Genomic DNA, 17,090 nt, shown 5'->3' with positions numbered 1-17,090 from the left:
AACACTTCCTCCAATTGGTTTTAAAAGTATTTCCCTGTAACTTCATTGAGTGTCCCCAAGTCTTTGTAATTTTTGACAGTAAAAAAATCGATCTGCTTGTACCCGTTCTACTCCACTCGGAATTTTGTAGACTTCAATCATGTCTCCCCTCACCCGTCTCTTTTCCAAGCTGAAGAGTCCTAACAGTTGTAGTCTTTCCTCATACGAGAGGAGTTCCATCCCCTTTACCAAAACAAAGAGAGGAAAAAAAAAGAAAAAATATAGAGAAGCTTTAGGACACAATAAGGCAAAATGATAGAGGGAAGAGGGGAGGAACTATAGTGTATTGATAGGAAAGAAAACAAGAGGAAATAACATGAGGAAAGAGGGTGGGAGTTGGTATAGGCCAGGGGTAGGTAATTCCGGTCCTTGAGAGCCAGAGCCAGGTCAGGTTTTCAGGATCTCCACAATGAATATGTATGAGATGGATTTGCATGCACTGCCTCCTTGAGATGCAAATCTATCTCAGGCATATTTATTGTGAATATCCTGAAAACCTGACCTGGCTCCGGCTCTCAAGGACCGGAATTGCCTACCCCTGGTATAGGCAATTCTGTGTTCAGGCTGTAAAATGAATGTGTTGTTCTAAAATAGCCTACAATATCATCTCATATGCGTCTTTGAATAGAAAGGCTTTGAGGTTGGATTTGAATTTGACTAGAGGTTTTGTGGTGAAGATATGATGGTAGGGCATTCCATAATGGAGGGGCTGCTACAGAAAATATGGCTTTACGAGTCATATTGTAGGTCATGTGACGAGCGGAGGGAACAATTAGGAGAAGTGTCCGTGTAGGAACATAAGGAATAAGTTTAGTCTGTCCATGAATACTGGAGTGTGGTCTTGCCTAACTTTGAATGTAAGGAGCAAAAGACTGAATGTCAGCCAGTGTGTAATTGGTAAATAGTGAGCCGAAATTAAAAGTAGGGTGACATTATATTTTTTGGCTTTTCATAGGAGTTTTACCTGTAATCTTCAGAGCTCTTTTTGGGCAATTTCCTGATATAGGGCATTGCAATAGTCTAGACGTGTAGTAATGAGAGAGTGAATCAGAATGTTAAGGGATGGGGGCTCTAATAAAGATGAAATCGATCATATCACATATCACCTGTCGCTAAATCTGTACTTTGTTTGTTCATTCAATCTGTAACTCTGTTTATTCACTCAATCTGTAACATTTCTAAGCATTGTAAACCGCATAGAACTTCACGGTCCTGCGGTATATAAACTGTTATTATTATTATTATACATATTTCAGGATTTACACAACATAAAAATCCCATACATCAGCAAAAACCATAAGATTATACCAAATCTAATAACCTGCAAAAAAGATGATATTCAGAAAGTAAAGTATTAACTCAAGAAGCAGAATAGTAATATGTATGGAATACTTGAATTGTAGATTTGCTTAATTCATTAATTACAATGCTATAATCGAAATAAAAATGGGGGTTGGGAAGGGGGATGGGGAAGGGGGGATGGGAATAGGGAAAATGTATAGTAGTATGAAATAGGTAATGGAAATATATTTTGGAGTAATGATAGAAATATGTATGAAATATTAGTATTATGAATGTAATTGTAATGAATATCTTATTGTATTATATTATTATATGCTTATTTGATTCCTTCAATAAAAAGTTATAAATTAAATTGAACATTTGATATTTGTTTTGACATCAGGCTATTGCAGATATGCTGAAGATTGTTCTTTAGGATTGGAAGCCTCCAAGGAGGTTTGTGCCACCTTTAAGGATGCCTAGCACTATTTCTTTGCTTCCATGGGCTGTACCTTCCACAGATGATTATCTGGAATATGCCAAGTCAACTGATTTTCTGTACATAGAACACTCTCTCCTCCGGGATCGTAGAAGTGATCGGACGGTCCTTTTGGGCTTAAACATTCTACCACAATGCTTGCAGTCAGCCTAATACCTCCCTCGGAATTTCCTATGAATGTCCCCACCCCAAGCTGTCCTTAAGTTACTGAACTACCCAGCCTTGTCATTACATTTAGCAATACAATACAGTAGCATACTGTCCAATGTAACCTACTGTGAATGTTAGCTTGTAACCTGTTCTGAGTTCTCGGGAGGACGGGATAGAAATCAAATCAAATAAATAGGCATCGAGTTTTGGATCTTTCATACACATTCAAGGCATGGCTGAAAAGATTTGTCTGCAATATAAAAAAAGAAGTGTAGAAGGCCACGGATAGGAACAAGAAGGCGGAGTCACATTCACATCAAAGGAACTTTATTTCAAGACCACGTTTCATCAAGTATCTGTATCAGGGGTCAGAATGTTGCCAACCAATATACAAACTCTTCCAACAAAGGCGTCAAATATACACAATCATAACAGCAGAGCTACTTCAGCACAACTCAACTGGCCTCTCTCTCCCCGATACTGTTGAGCCAGCACTAAACTCCACTTTCAGTTCTAGTCCATGTGATCAGATTTGTCTTAACATTTTCCCACAGGAACAAAAATGAGCATGCTGGTTTTAACCCTTTAATTGGCAGATGGTGAAAATGGCTGCTTTATGTTAACTTGATGTTGAACGAGAGCAATGGTGCCAAGTAACAGGCATTTGGAGATGCAGGTCTCCCTTAATATCCATAGAAACATGTTGCTTCTGAGCAACAATGGCAAATAAAGGGTTAATTAAATACACAGGGAAGAGGTAACATTCTTTGAAGATGGTTTTTCATATCTGGTCAAAAAACAAAAGGAATTGACCCCAAAATATCCACAAAGAAGAAAATCCAGAGAAAACCAAAAAAACTCTGTGGAGTGACGATGTTCCCAAACTAAAATCATCCACATAAAATAATTCCATCCACATAAAAGTAAATCATCCACATAAGAGCCTTAAAGGACCTAGTCCGCTTTCCATTGCAAATGCAAGCAGTGTCTCACTTCCCGTTCACCACACAATTGTTTCCCACGTACTCACCTTTATAGGACCCCTGAAGAAGAGTTTTTGTCGAAACGCGGACCGTGTTGGGTCCTGTATCCCTAGCGGACTAGGTCCTTTAAGGCTCTTATGTGGATGATTTACTTTTATGTGGATGGAATTATTTTATGTGGATGATTTTAGTGTACCTTTGGAACTTTGATACTTTCAAATAAAGTCCATTTAGGAACATCGTCACTCCACAGAGTTTTTTTGGTTTTCATATCTGGTCAGCAGAGGAAAAAACTGTTGCATGCAGGAAGGGCCATGCATGTGCATTACTTTATATTTAGCTCTGAAATTTTGGACTTCTGTTCCATAAACATGGACACCCCCCCCCCCCTGAGGTTTTAGGTTTGGTCATTTTTGCAGCTTGGTTTTAAAACAACTGCTTGATGTATGCCAATTATTTTCATTCATGTTCTCTGCCGCATCGCCTGTATTGATGTAAGTTGTATACACCATAAGGTATCCTACTGTAATCTGTTTGGGTCCCCACACATATTCTAATGTTGGTCAGTATGTTATGTTACTTTGCACAATTTTTATAGCCTGGTTTTATGATAATTTTTTTCATGTTACATTTAGTTATTTATCCATATTTATTCATATTTTAATGCCGATTATTATCGTGTCCCGTTATTTATAGGATTTTGATTTACAATGATTTAGGCTTATTTATGCATTGTTTTTGTTTTTTTAACCCTACGTTTTAGCCTCTGAAGCAGCCCTTGTTAGGGAAAACATGGCCGTATCAGGCATCCCTTTTTCACTAATTTGTTATTAAATTTCTCCTGTTTTCGAACCATTGTGTCCGCCCCTATGTCTCCATTTCTTTACGAGTTTGCAGAATGCCTGCCAGCCTGTTTTCGGGACCTTCTGCATCCTTCCTACATCGCTGTCTTCATGAAGACAGCATTTACAGGATACTAGCTATGCTAACTCTTGAGCTGTTAGGACCTCAAAACGTCTTTCACAGACTAAACAGACCACAGCACTCGTCTGTCATACTCCAGCACACCATCAATGCATCCACAGCGCTCATACTACTAGGGATAGTAATTAGCGCAGCAAGGTAAGAACCTATGCGCCATTAGAACACTTTTTGACCGAAGTGTCCTACAAGCAACCACTAATTCTGATGCAGTCAGAACTAGAACCAGGTATCATTCACATCTCTCATTGACTTGATTGCAACTCTAAGCTAGTATCTCGCAATCTTTTTAGAGCCAGGACACACTAAACCAGGGGTGTCCAACCTTTCGGCTTTCCTGGGCCGCATTGGCTGGGGCCGCGCAAAGACTGCGGCAAGACAGAGGAGGGAGCCGGCAAGACGGTAAACACCCGGGGGCAGCGGAGGAAAACACTGCATCGCCCTCAACCGGGGCCGCACAAAATATTCACAGGGCCACAGGTTGGACACCGCTGCACTAAACCTAAGTGTCCTTGGCTCGAGACACCCAGAAGTGTGCAACGTCGGTGTAATATCATGCGCATCTGTGAGGTCATCATGCTGATGTCAGCGCATGTGCAAAGACCCTTCCAATGGGCCCTGCGCCAGAGAGAAAGGCGGCCAGAGAGGAGGAGAGGCGCTGGTGCTTACGGGACATGCCTCTCTCCGCAAGAGGCACGTCCGGTAACCGTTCAGCTGGCGCCAGTGCCTCTCCTCCGTCCCAGTGTGCCGCGGCACACCTGAAATCTCAGGAGGCACACAGTCTGCGATGCACTGCTCTAAGCACTTCACAAGTTTGGGCAATAAATAGGCAGTAGAAACGGAGTTAACAGTGAATAACTGAACTGCAAACACTTAAAAATGTACATTTAAGTTTATTTCCAGTTCTATTTCAACGTGTATTTTTGCAAGTTAAAATAAATTTTGGCGACGGCAATTGTATTTAAACCCTGTCATCATAGAACAATTCATATAAGTTGGCTTGTAAAATACTGCGATTATGGATGTTTGCAAAATATTTCAGAATCAAAGCAGCTTATGAATATAAATGTATAAATCTTCATAAAGATTTCTTATACAACATTGGGAAAAAAATGTAGATTTATAAAATCATGTACAGCATTCTAAAAATATAAAAACCCTGCTTTAACCTACAATATACATTCAAGTAGATAAAGTTTTCAACTGACAAAAGATTTACTGTACAATCTGCTTCTTCAAGTGCTACTTTGTTTCAGAAAACAATACAATCTCAACTCCAGTGCTTTCATTTAGACTAGATCATACATTCGCCACAGAAACAAAGTCTGTTACTAAAGTATCACAGTTACAACTGTGCACAATGCACACCAATATTTCATAAATATGGAAAAACAAAATGGGGGACGGGGAAAAGGAGGGCAGGAAGGACTCAAACAGGTTATAAATCAACAAACCGTAACCATATATTGACTTTTTAGATAAACATTTTTAAGACTACCATCCCCCCCTCCTAATTGTCTGACAGAGTAAACAAAAAAAAAAAAAACTTATCTTCTGGATATAAAACCACACAGATCAAGGCAAACTGCCTTTATCTTTTGTGCAATGTTTCTATAACAGGAGCTTATGGCAGATTTGACAGTTTGAGAAAGTGCTGTGTCAGTTGAAACTGATGAACTCGCTTCCACTCCATGCTTTACTGTCAGGAGTGCTTCTCCTTTTTGGCATGCTACCTGAGGGGCTGAAAGAGAATAAATAATTACTTCCATATAAATAAAAGTAAAACGTGTTTTACTGAAGACAGATACATCAGTGTGGACAGTTGATACTGGAGAACCTAGAGCAGGGGTGGGCAACTCCGGTCCTCAAGAGCCGGAATCCAATCGAGTTTTTCTGGATTTCCCCAATGAAGATGCACTGAAAGCAGTGCATGCAAATAAGATCTCATGAATATTCATTGGGGAAATCCTGAAAACCCGATTGGATTCTGGCCCTCGAGGACAGGAGCTGCCCATGTCTGTCCTAGAGTCTGCTTTTAAACAAATGCTTTGCATGAACCATAGGAGCCAGCCTGTCAAAATTATTGAAGGTGCTGAACCCAATGGAAATTACCTCCACTTGGACACAGTTAAGGAGTTGGTTCATTGGGACTGCTCAAGCTCCCACAGCTCTCACAGAGCTGGCTCCTATGGAATAGACCAGTGTTTCTCAAACTTTTCAAGCCAAGTATCCCCTAAGCCCAACAAACACCAACCGAGTACCCCGGCCAAACTCCACCCCCAGACCTGCCAAACTCTGCCCCCGACTCCACCCCCATAATAATACTAATACTAACTGTAATGCAATTTCTTCCATCCATTTTCCATATACACACAATATAATCTTATTAATACATAATGGTAACCACAAAATTTAAAAAACACAAAGCACACTGTACGCAGAGAAAATGTTAATCATCATTTATATTGGGGGTTTTTCAAAGATGTCTGCATGGATTTTAAAATATGCAATGTCACCTCAGTAACAAACTATACAAAAATAGACAAATATAGTGCAAAATTTTGAAAGCAGATATAAATTCTCAAAACTGACACATTTTGATCACTAAATTGAAAATAAAATTATTTTTCCTACCTTTGTTGTCTGCTGATATCATGAGTCTCTGGTTGCACTTCCTTCTGACTGTGCATCCAATATTTCTTTCTGCCTCCTATGCCACATCTCTCCCTCCATCACTATGCCCAATATCCCTCCCCCTTGCATCCCCTTCAGTCTATTTATTTATTTATTCAATTTTCTATACCATTCTCCCAGGGGAGCTCAGAACGGTTTACATTAATTTATTCAGGTACTCAAAGCATTTTTCCCTGTCTGCCCCGCAGGCTCACAATCTACTTAATGTACCTGGGGCAATGGGGGGATTAAGTGTAGCTTTAACCACTGTGCCACACAATCTCTCTGTTCCCACTCCACCACTATATCCAACATTTCTCCCTCTCATCCTTCTATTATTCCCCATGCATCTCTACCTCACTCCTCTCTATGCCCAATTTTCCTCTTCCTTTCCCCATGTGCACCATCTCTTTCCCTCTTACTCAAACACTCAGGCCCAACAATTGTCCCTTTCTATTCCCTCCCTCCCTAATCTCGTGTTTGTGCCCCCTCTCCCTCACTGCCTTCCAGCCTTTGTCCTTCCTCCCTCTTTGCTGCGCCAAAGCCTGCCTGCCCCCAAGCCGACCCACCGCCGATTCCTCCTCCCGGCCTGCTGCCGCCCCCCCTGCAATAGGCATAAATAAGATACTAGAATTAGTGTGTACCTGTCATCAGGAATGAGAGACATACTTCTGCAAAGTTCTGCAAGTGTATCCGGGAGATACTTAGATGCACACCTGGAAACACCTGCTACATAGCCACAATGAGCCATCTTCTGAGGCTGCCTAGGATTCGATTTTTGATTATCTTGGTCAGGACCTTAAAAAAGGGTGATTGAAACTGATTTATAATCACTTTAGAAGTATTGTCATTATTTATTTAGCAATAACGAATAGCTCACAATTGCAATCAAACCCCACACAGCGCAAGAGGTTCTGTCCAACATTTATTGGCATACATTCATGATATTCATTTCAATTGACTAATTCTTTGGGAACTACAAAGGACAATATTGCCTTGATTGCCACTCGTGGTCACCTTTGTTTCTTGTATGGATAAAATGTTGATATTAATAGCATACTTCATAAAGATTTATTTTTGTGGGGAAAAAAAATTTACAAATTATTCCAGATGTGGCTCAAACCATTCAAGGTGAACAACTGTTTATTCAGTTTAAAACAAGAACATACAGATACCTTTTCTTGGCCTTTAAACCTTACTGCATCAAAGATTTATTGCATGAAATTTTGATAGGCTTGAAATACAGTAGCTCTTTGACGTGTTGCTAAATTTTTTTCCTCTGGCTTTGTTCTTCTCTTTCTGCATTTATATGTTGCTGTTGTGATATGAAGTTCTTGCATCAATTTTCGAGCTACTGTTTCTGTATACCGTATATTGGCAGTTTATATCTAGCCCTTCTTTTTGTATGTTACTTTGAACATCAACTGGAGAAGTTTTTGCTTGTAGGAGAGTTCAACATTGAGCGTATGAAAGCTAGGGTCTATTAGGACTAATATTTTTTGACAGTAAATGGTTCTAGCTTTTTTTTTTTTTTTAACCGAGTTCTCAGCATTATGACCTCTTTCATTTAATGTTCTTGGCTTTGTCTATACAGTCAAACCTTGGTTTATGATTGCACCTGTTTGCGAGTGTTTTGCAAGATGAGCAAAACATTTGCAAAATCAGCGCCTCGGAAACCGAGGCTGACTCGATTTATGAGCGCCCCCCCCCCCCCAACGATCCGGCATCCCCCGCCGAGCACCCAAATAACATCCCTTACCCCGATTTGGCACCGGCACCAGCACCAACACACAGGACATGCTGGTTCCCGAAGATCCTCCCTCTGGGCTTGGCTGGACTGAGCATCGGAGATCCTCCCTCTTGGCTGGGCTGGACTGGGCCTTGAGCATTTGCGCATGCTCAAGGCCTTCTGGTCTCGCTCTCTCCGAGATCCTGCGCAAATGCTCAAGGCCCAGTCCAGCTCAGCCCAGCCAAGAGGGAGGATCTCCGATACTCAATCCAGCCCAGCCCAGAGGGAGGATCTTCAGGCACCGGCACCTCCTGTGTGTTGGTGCCAAATCGGGGTAAGGGATGTTATTTGGGTGCTTGGCGTGGGATGTAGGATCACAGGGGGGGGCAACGCGAGCAGGGGGCCAGATCGCAGGGGGTATGGAGCAGCGCCTGTGGCCTTGAGGGGGGGGGGGGAACGGAGCAGTGCCGGTGGCCTCGAGGGGGAGGGGAACGTATCAAGCGAGTTTCCATTCATTCCTATGGATAAACTCGCTTTGATATACGAGCAATTTGGTTTACGAGCATACTTCTGGAACGAATTATGCTCATAAACCAAGGTTCCACTGTATTTAAATTGTAGAAATTTTGGAAATCTTAATAAAAATAAGGTAGTCAAAATCCTACCTTGTATTAATCCCATCACCATTTTCTCCAATTTCCATATTAATACTTGCAATTTATGATCTTGGTACAATGAACTGTCCATAGGTTCATGAATGAAAAATTAGGTTTCTTATCTCTGCTAATCTTCCTTCTTGTAAATCTCCTCTGGAGGCCTTGGCTGCAGGGCTCAGAAACAAATTTTGTCTCCTCCCTGGATATTTCCCATGATGCTCACTTGATAGCAAAGCCAGGTAGATCTAGCACAAACAGGAAACACAAGAAAAGAGAGAAGTGTGCGGGGACTCTCCGCTACAAGTCAATTCTGCTCATGATAAACAAATATATAACTAACAAATGCCATCAAGGCCAAATTTGTCAAACAATAAATGGAAACATTTATAAACTGCAAAACAGCATAACTGTGTGCTAAAGGAGCCACAGGCAGAGGATCAGAAAGGATACCACCCAGGAACACTTCTAATCCCTTAACCTTACATCAAAGGACACTCCCGTGATGCTTAGAGGTCAAAGACAAAAATCCAGCTTACCAGTTACTGAACACGTGACCTGCGAATCAGACAAAATAGATAGGCGGGAGTTCAGCCTCCAGAGGAGATTTACAAGAAGAAAGATTAGCAGAGGTCAGAAACCTCATCTTTCATTCTTGTACAATCTCTCTGGAGGCTGAACACTAAGGATGTATCAAAGCAGTCCCAACTCTCGGGTGGGGGTGGGAGGGGGGGCACCGAAGAGCCCACCGTCAGAATAGAAGCACCAAAAGCTGTATCACGCTTAGCCGCCACATCAAATCACTAAAACCTGGGAAAGATAGGAAGAGAGAACCCAAGTGGCCGCCCTACAAATCCCATCAGGCAAGACCACAAAAGATTCAGCCCATGAGGAAGCCAAACCTCTGTTGGAGGAAGCCTTCACCCCAAGGGGAGGCTTTTCCCTCTCCCCCTCCCCTGGACACAGAAGCAGCGGAAATAGTCACATGGGTCCATCTAGAGATGGGAGTATTGGACACAGGCTGACCCCAGCTCGTGGGCCCACCAAGACAAAGAGATGGTCCGACAGATGGAAGTCAATCGTGGCCTCCAGGCAAAAGGAGACGCTGCCCATCCATAGACCATAAAGGATGGTCCTCAGACATAGAGCCAGATGGAACAAAGACGGACAGCCGAACTTCCTGGTTGACATGGACCAAGGAAACCATTTTTGGGAGAAAGGAAGGCACTGTCCTCCAACTAACTACAGACTCTGTTAAGCGGAGAAAAGGATCTCTGCATGACAAAGCCTGAAGCTCCGAAACTCTCCGTGCAGAGGTAATCGCAATGAGGAAAACCATCTTGACAGCAAGGTCTTTCCGAGAAATCCCATCAAGGGGTTCATAGGGCGGACAAGCCAGAGCGAAAAATCAGACTTAGATTCCACCAGTCACAAGGGAGACATCAGCCTCCCCGCCCCCCCACAAGAAGCGGATAACGTCCAGGTAAGACACCAAAGAACTCCTGAGAGAAGAGGGACCCAAACTCGAAAGTCCCACAATCTGGACCCAGAGAGAAGAATCAGCCAGACCCTTCCTGAGGCCAGCCTGCAGGAAGTCCAGAACATGTGCCACGGGATCCACTTGAATCCCAGCACACCAAGCCGGAAAGCCCCTCCAGGTTTTCGTGTAGGCCGACACCATTGATTATCTCATGCTCTAAAGGAACATAGTGAAGACCACAATTAAGTAGCCCCTTAGTTGTCAAGGCCACATGGTTAATCGCCAGGCCAGAAGACCAAAACGGTCCGTATCTATAAGCACTAGAGGGCCCTGCATGAAGCACCTATGTGGTTAAAGAAGACGCAGACCCTTCTCTGAGCTTAACTGCATGAGATCTGCCTACCAAGGTCTTCTGGGCCCGACAGGGGCCACTAAGAGTACCGGATCCTTGTGAGAGGCCATCCAGCACAGAACATGCCCAATCATAGGCCATGGAGGAAGACATACATAAGTTCTCCCACTGGTCATTGTGGAACCTGTCCACCCTCCGGTTTCCCAAGGATGCCAAAGATCAAAGGTGGGACAGCCCCACCAGTGAACAATAGACTCTAACGCTAGCCTGGACAGCGACAGTCCCCAGGTCTAGAATCTTAGGACTCAGGAAGTCTGCCTGAACGTTGTCTACTCCGGTCACCTGAGCCACAGACAAGGCCACCAGATGCCTTTCCGCCCAGGAAAATAGCATTCGAGCTTCCAAGCTCAGCAGGGGACTCCTAATGCTTCCCTGATGATTGACATAAGCGACAGCTGTAGCAATGTTAGAGAACACACGGACGGCCTCCCAATGGAAACACCGTCAAAATCTCAGCATAGCCAGACGGATCACTCGCAGCTTCAGTTGAATGATCAGCCATCTGCTCTCCAGCACAGACCACCAGCCCTGGACCAGTACAGATCTACAAACTGCTCCCCAACCGGAGAGACTCATGTCTGTTATCAGGGGCACCCAGACCAAGACTCACAGAGGAAGACCTCTATTCACAGTAACAGGGGTCAACCACCACAGCATGCTGTTGCGTGCCGTCACCAACCAACGCAACTGCACCTCCAGTGCATACCGCTGAGGATTCCACCTATTCAGAAGGGACAACTGAATCAGACGGAGGCAAGCTCTTGCCCATGGAATCACAGCCATAGGCACCATGATACCTAAGACTTGCAGAAACTGCCAGGCTGTCAGGGCTGGACCTGCTAATATGTCCTGAATGGCACTCCGAAGCTTGAGCCTCCTGGATTCCGGCCCATGTGGAAATGGATTCCAAGGTACTCCAAGTCTTGCGTCGGCATGAGACAGCTCTTCATGAGATTGATCACTCAGCTGAGACTCTCCAGCAAATGCACCACCTAGAGAACTGCCATGTGGGCTTCCTCCAGCAAGGGAGCTCTGATCAGCCAGTCGTCGAGGTACAGATATACTAGCACACGCAGCAAGCGCCAATGGGCTGCCATCACTACCATGACTTTGCTGAAGGATCTGGGTACCAAGGCCAGCCCAAGTACATGAAATCTCAGGAACCTTCTGTAATCCAGAAAAATATGGTTGTGGAGGTATACTTCCATGAGATCCAAAAAAGCCAAAAACTCCCTGGGTGCCACTGCTGCTATAACAGAATGCACCGTTTCCATCCAGAAACGCAGAACCCGGAGGAAGGCGTTCACTGCCTTCAGGTCTAGAACAGGTCTGCAATCTTTGGAGTCTTTCTTTGGCACGATGAAGTATATAGAGTATCTCCTGTAACAACCTGCACATTGTGGCTCTTACCTTGCTGGCTCTGTCTGGATTTCCCACAGGAAAAAACAGGAAGAAGTCTGGCGGAGGTTGGAAAAACTGCAGTCGAAGGCCCTCCCTAAGCATCTTGAGGTCTGAAGTTATCTGCTGCCATTCCTGAAGGAAGGCTGAAAGCCACCCCCTGATCCGGGGGGGGGGGGGGGGGAAGGGAGGAGGGCGCACCAGAGACCTAGCATCTTAATTTTCTCTTGGGGGGGTAGAAGGACGGGAGTTGGAAGACTATTGGTGCACTGCACCTCCAAAGCGAGGTCTGGAGGGAGTTCCGAAATGCTGTCCTGGCGAACTGTTAAGTGCACTGGTAGGGATGAAAATTCGGTCGTCCTGCACCCCTGAGTGGACAAGATTTAGAGCTAGGGAGCACCTTAGGCTTATGGTCCTGAACACTGGCCATGTCATCCAAACCTTGGTCAAACAAGAGCGAACCTTTAAAAAGGTAACCTGCTCAGCGTAGCCTTAGATGAAGAATCACCTGACCACTGGCAAATCCATAGAATTCACCAAGCGGAAACTGAATAAGTTCCCAGCTTAGCAAAAACTTTCAAGATCTCAGAATGCGTCTGCCAAATAATTTACCCCAGAGACCAGGAAGTCAAGGTCACGAAGGACAACATCCTCATGATCCTGGCGGAGCTTGGTGTGACATGCCCGGGCCACAAAAGAAATGACCACTGCAGCTCACACTCCCGCCACAGCAGAAACAAAAAGATGCTTGAGAACAAAATCCACTCTTATGTTCTTAACATCCTTCAGGACAACCCATCCATCCGAGGCAAATCCACCTTCGGCGGGACCAAGCGCTTGCCAAACTCCGATGTCATGGGATACAATTTTGCCATGGCCCTAGCGCACTTCAGGGGACCCTAGGGGGGACTCCCAGACCTCTAAGAGCAGTTCTGTGAATCCGCATTGTTCGGAAATTAGGCGGATAATGGAGGCTTAGAACTCATGACTGAATATTCTATCTAAACCACTTGGTTTGAATCAAGGACCAGTGTCCGCAGTAACTCAGAAATAAGGTTGGGCAGGCAGTGTTCTGGGTACAACCAAGATCCGCTAAGTCAGTCACGTTCGTGGACTAAAGGCATAGAAACTGAATCGGAAGCAACGGTGGGGACAGGCTGCCTGCTTGCTGTCGCTCCAGCAACGGAACAAATTGACATGCTGGAATCCAAAGGTGAAAAAGACTGCGGCACTGGAATCTGAGTGTAGAAACAGGCATAGCCTCTTCCCCCTCCTCCCCCCTATAAAAAGCCTTATAGATCATATCCACAAATTCCGGGGAAAAATAGCCATCGGCGGCAAGAGCCGCTCTGTAGGACTCAAATTTGGAATGTTTAGTAGATTCATGAAACTTTTCCCCGGAACTGCGCTTACATTTTGCGGAAGCACCCTCCGTGGACAATTTAGGTGTCCTGGATGCAGCAATCATGTCTCTGGTGGAAACGGAGGAAGGTAGGGCCTCTCCGGAGGGTCGTGCAGAATCTGTGTTTGGTTCACACCCCTCAGGGGCAGCAGCGCATGTGATGCAAATCTGTCAGCCATCTGCCGCATTTATGGCATGAATCCATGCCATCCTGTCCTGAGGTGGCCATACATGAAGTTTGGAGCAAAAACAAAGCTTCTAAGTCCAAAAAATACACTTTTAAAAACTTTAATGAAAATCCAAGATGGCCACTGCGAGTGCTGATTTTGCCCTAAAACGGCCTGGGACAAACACAGGGAACCCAGAAAAATGATGATTTTATGATTTTTCAAGTTGGGGGGGGGGAGGGGACTAGGGCATGCAGGGAAATCACCCAAACCCCGATTTTAGAACCCCTCCCAAAAAAAATCGCCAAACTCAGGGGCACACAGACATCACTGAGACATGTGCTACAATGCAATTCAATGGCAGCCAGCAATACACAGTGCAAGCAAGGATATCAGTATCTCAGGAGCTGATAAAACTGGATTTTCAGGTCATCTGACCGCCTCATCTTCCCTGTCACCGTAGTTAACGACCACCAGGACCCCTCAGGGAAATTAGGGAAAATACGCAGTCCGGTTCCGATCCCAGTGTACCTCCATGGAACTGCTCAGCCTGCGCTCTACCCCTTAGTGGACAAACATGGGGTGAGATGGCTCCCGATCTTGAGACCTGATCCAATCTGCGGGCAGTCTAGGGGGCTTACTGTAGTTTCTGCTAACAGGGCACCCTCCAGAAGCAGACAATATTTAAGTAAAAGTCTGTGATCTCCCGCCGAAGGATCACTCCCACAGAGTGAATCTGTAGCACTTGGGCAATACCCGCATTACAGAACAAATTAAAAGACTAGAAATTCAAAAATAAACCATGAGCAGAAGAGACAAGAACCCAGCAGCAAGGCTGCAGGAACAAACTGAGCATCATGGAAAGTATCCAGGGAGGTATTCTCAGAGGGAGGAGACAAAATTTGTTTGTGAGCCCTGCAGCCAAGGCTGGAGAGGATGCAAGAACCCTAGTGTTCAGCCTCCAGAAGGATTGTACAAGACATTCAGGCTATTTCAAACCATTTCATTTTAGTAGTAAACTCTTTGCTAAAATATTAATTCACCATAGTGAAACCACAAACTAAACTCCAGTCATAATTAGTCAGGCTAGTCACACCCATATGCCAGCACTTTATGGTAGCATCATTGAGAGATGTTGCTCCAGCTTTGCTATCTCTTCCAAAAAAAGTCCATTTACTTGTTATTGGAGAACTACTTGGCATTTTAGTACAGTCTGGTGATCAGTGTATCTAATCATTTAAGCCTAGCTCTGTGTTTGCATAGGTCATAGCAAAAGGAGGTCTATCATTTTGTAATAGTAACACTTATACAGATTTAGAGTCATTCTTAGTCAAATTTTTTGGACCGTGGCCAAAGACACGCCAAACATCAATGACAGTGCAGGGAAGTGAAAGGAACAACCTCATGACACCATAAACATTTAGGCAGGATCTAAGTAAGCTAGAAGATTAAACAAACTTCTGAATTTTCTGAACTCACTTCCTGAGAAGGCAGTTTGCAACTTCCCATATTCTGAGGCTTTGTGATCATAGAGTGCAGTCATATTCAAGAACTGTTGCTTCAGCCAAACTGCTCGATCTTCTTCAAAAGCTTTCCTCTAAAAAGATATTAATTGGGTTAACAGGTGACTAAGTTTTGAAAAGGGTATCCTCCAGCTTCCCCACCCAACAATGGAATGCCTGCAAAAATTATACAAAAGTATGGCATAAACTTAAGATGTTTTTGACACTCAGTGGGCTTTAAAAAAATGATATATAAAATGAGACAGCCCACCCATGGTAGGTTTTGCCTTGCCTTCACTATCACAGTATAAATCAGTGTTTCTCAAACTGTGTGCCACAGCATAGTGGTGTGCCACGAGAGATTCCAGAATTTTATTTTTAAAAATTCCCTTCATAAATATACATTAGAATAGATGACATGTACTTCGCATACTTAAGTCTGTCAGTTATGAGCGTCTGTGTGCATAAGGATACAACCACCCAGACAAGCATCGTTCCTTGATGTGTTTCGTCCTTGAAAACTAATGGCAAGTAGTTTTAGGTTTTATGCAGTAGTTATCCTAACTTGAGCAACAAAACAATCAAGGCTTTGGTACTATTTGGATCTCTTATCTTTACGAACTTGGATTTTCAGCTCTGACAAATTAAATTTAAAAAAAAAGAGAACGACTGCAGATGATGGATGATGAAATGTGTTTGCTTGTCGACTACTGAGCCACATTTCAAATTAATTTGCACTCAGAAACGAGCACATCCATCGCATAAATTAGCAATTTTATTCTATCTACTTTAGTTTCACTGTTGTTAATTACCCATGCATAGTTTAAAGAACTTTAAATAACTCAAATTTAATATTTTGTTGATTTTATAATTTCAATTATAACGTGCCACAAAAACATTTGCTGTTTAATGTGCTAGAGCTAAAAAAGTTTGAGACAATGGTATAGAGCCTTAATCTTTACTACCACAGTATAGAGCCTTAAATGGGCATTTGGGTGCTTAAGGATGGGAGGGAGAAGGAAGAGATGGGGAAGAGGGAGTTATACACTGGATGTCCACATGCATGATATGGATATCTTTAATCGGGATTGTGGTGCATCACCTATTACCCATTTTTTGGATTAATTTACTGGAAGAAATGTGCGCAATGCACTTATTTTTCTTAATTCAATTTAATGTAAGATTTAGCTTACTTCACTCACTAGGCTCTCTGCAAAGGGTCTGTACATGTTGTATTAAGACTGAGCTTTTTATTTTATTCTAGTGCAATGTGGACAAAACTTACAGATGTTGTGCCCATCGGCCAGCAGGTGGGGATTATTGAACACTGGATTGTGGTCTGCCCTATTGGAACGCTATGCTGCTCTAGCTGTCAGTATTTTGTAAATAAAGCAGTGGAGTCCCTTTAAAATCTGAGTGGCTAAAAGGCGTTCATTCCTTCTTATGCCTCCACTAAAAAATTCAATAATGAAATAATTCCAAAACAGTTTTAAACCAGGAGAAAGTGAACTCTGATTAAAGAGAATCAACTGAGGAGAAATATTTACAAAAATATGCTAGTTTGCATCAGGAACATGAATTTTAACTAGACTGGTGAGACTAAAAGAAAATTTAACAGGTAAGACCTAATTCTTCCTTCCTTAGCATCTTCACCAACACAGCCTAGAACTTGAAAGATATCCAAAAGCAGTCCTTAAGATGGGAGGGAATCAAATCCCTGCTTTGACTGCTGAAGCCCCAG

The 17,090-nt window shown here is 43.5% G+C and overlaps 1 protein-coding gene across 4 annotated transcripts in view; it reads right to left on the bottom strand.

Moving 5' to 3' along the window:
* Positions 1–4,806: 4,806 nt before the first annotated feature.
* SSX2IP (SSX family member 2 interacting protein) overlaps positions 4,807–17,090 on the bottom strand; it is an 81,752-nt gene continuing 69,468 nt past the window's right edge. For all 4 annotated transcript variants that reach the window (XM_033916655.1, XM_033916658.1, XM_033916659.1 and 1 more), the window contains exons 12-14: positions 15,327–15,444; positions 7,251–7,404; positions 4,807–5,674 (exon numbers count right to left, since the gene is read on the bottom strand). In XM_033916655.1, coding sequence (XP_033772546.1) covers positions 5,593–5,674; positions 7,251–7,404; positions 15,327–15,444 — 354 coding nt within the window. In that variant the 3' untranslated portion in view covers positions 4,807–5,592. The remainder of the gene's footprint in view (positions 5,675–7,250; positions 7,405–15,326; positions 15,445–17,090) is intronic.

The sequence above is a fragment of the Geotrypetes seraphini genome, chromosome 12 (assembly GCF_902459505.1).
Source record: "Geotrypetes seraphini chromosome 12, aGeoSer1.1, whole genome shotgun sequence".
NCBI lineage: Eukaryota > Metazoa > Chordata > Amphibia > Gymnophiona > Dermophiidae > Geotrypetes > Geotrypetes seraphini.
Note: the sequence above shows the minus strand (reverse complement) of the source record. Positions and strands in the feature narration are given on the sequence as shown.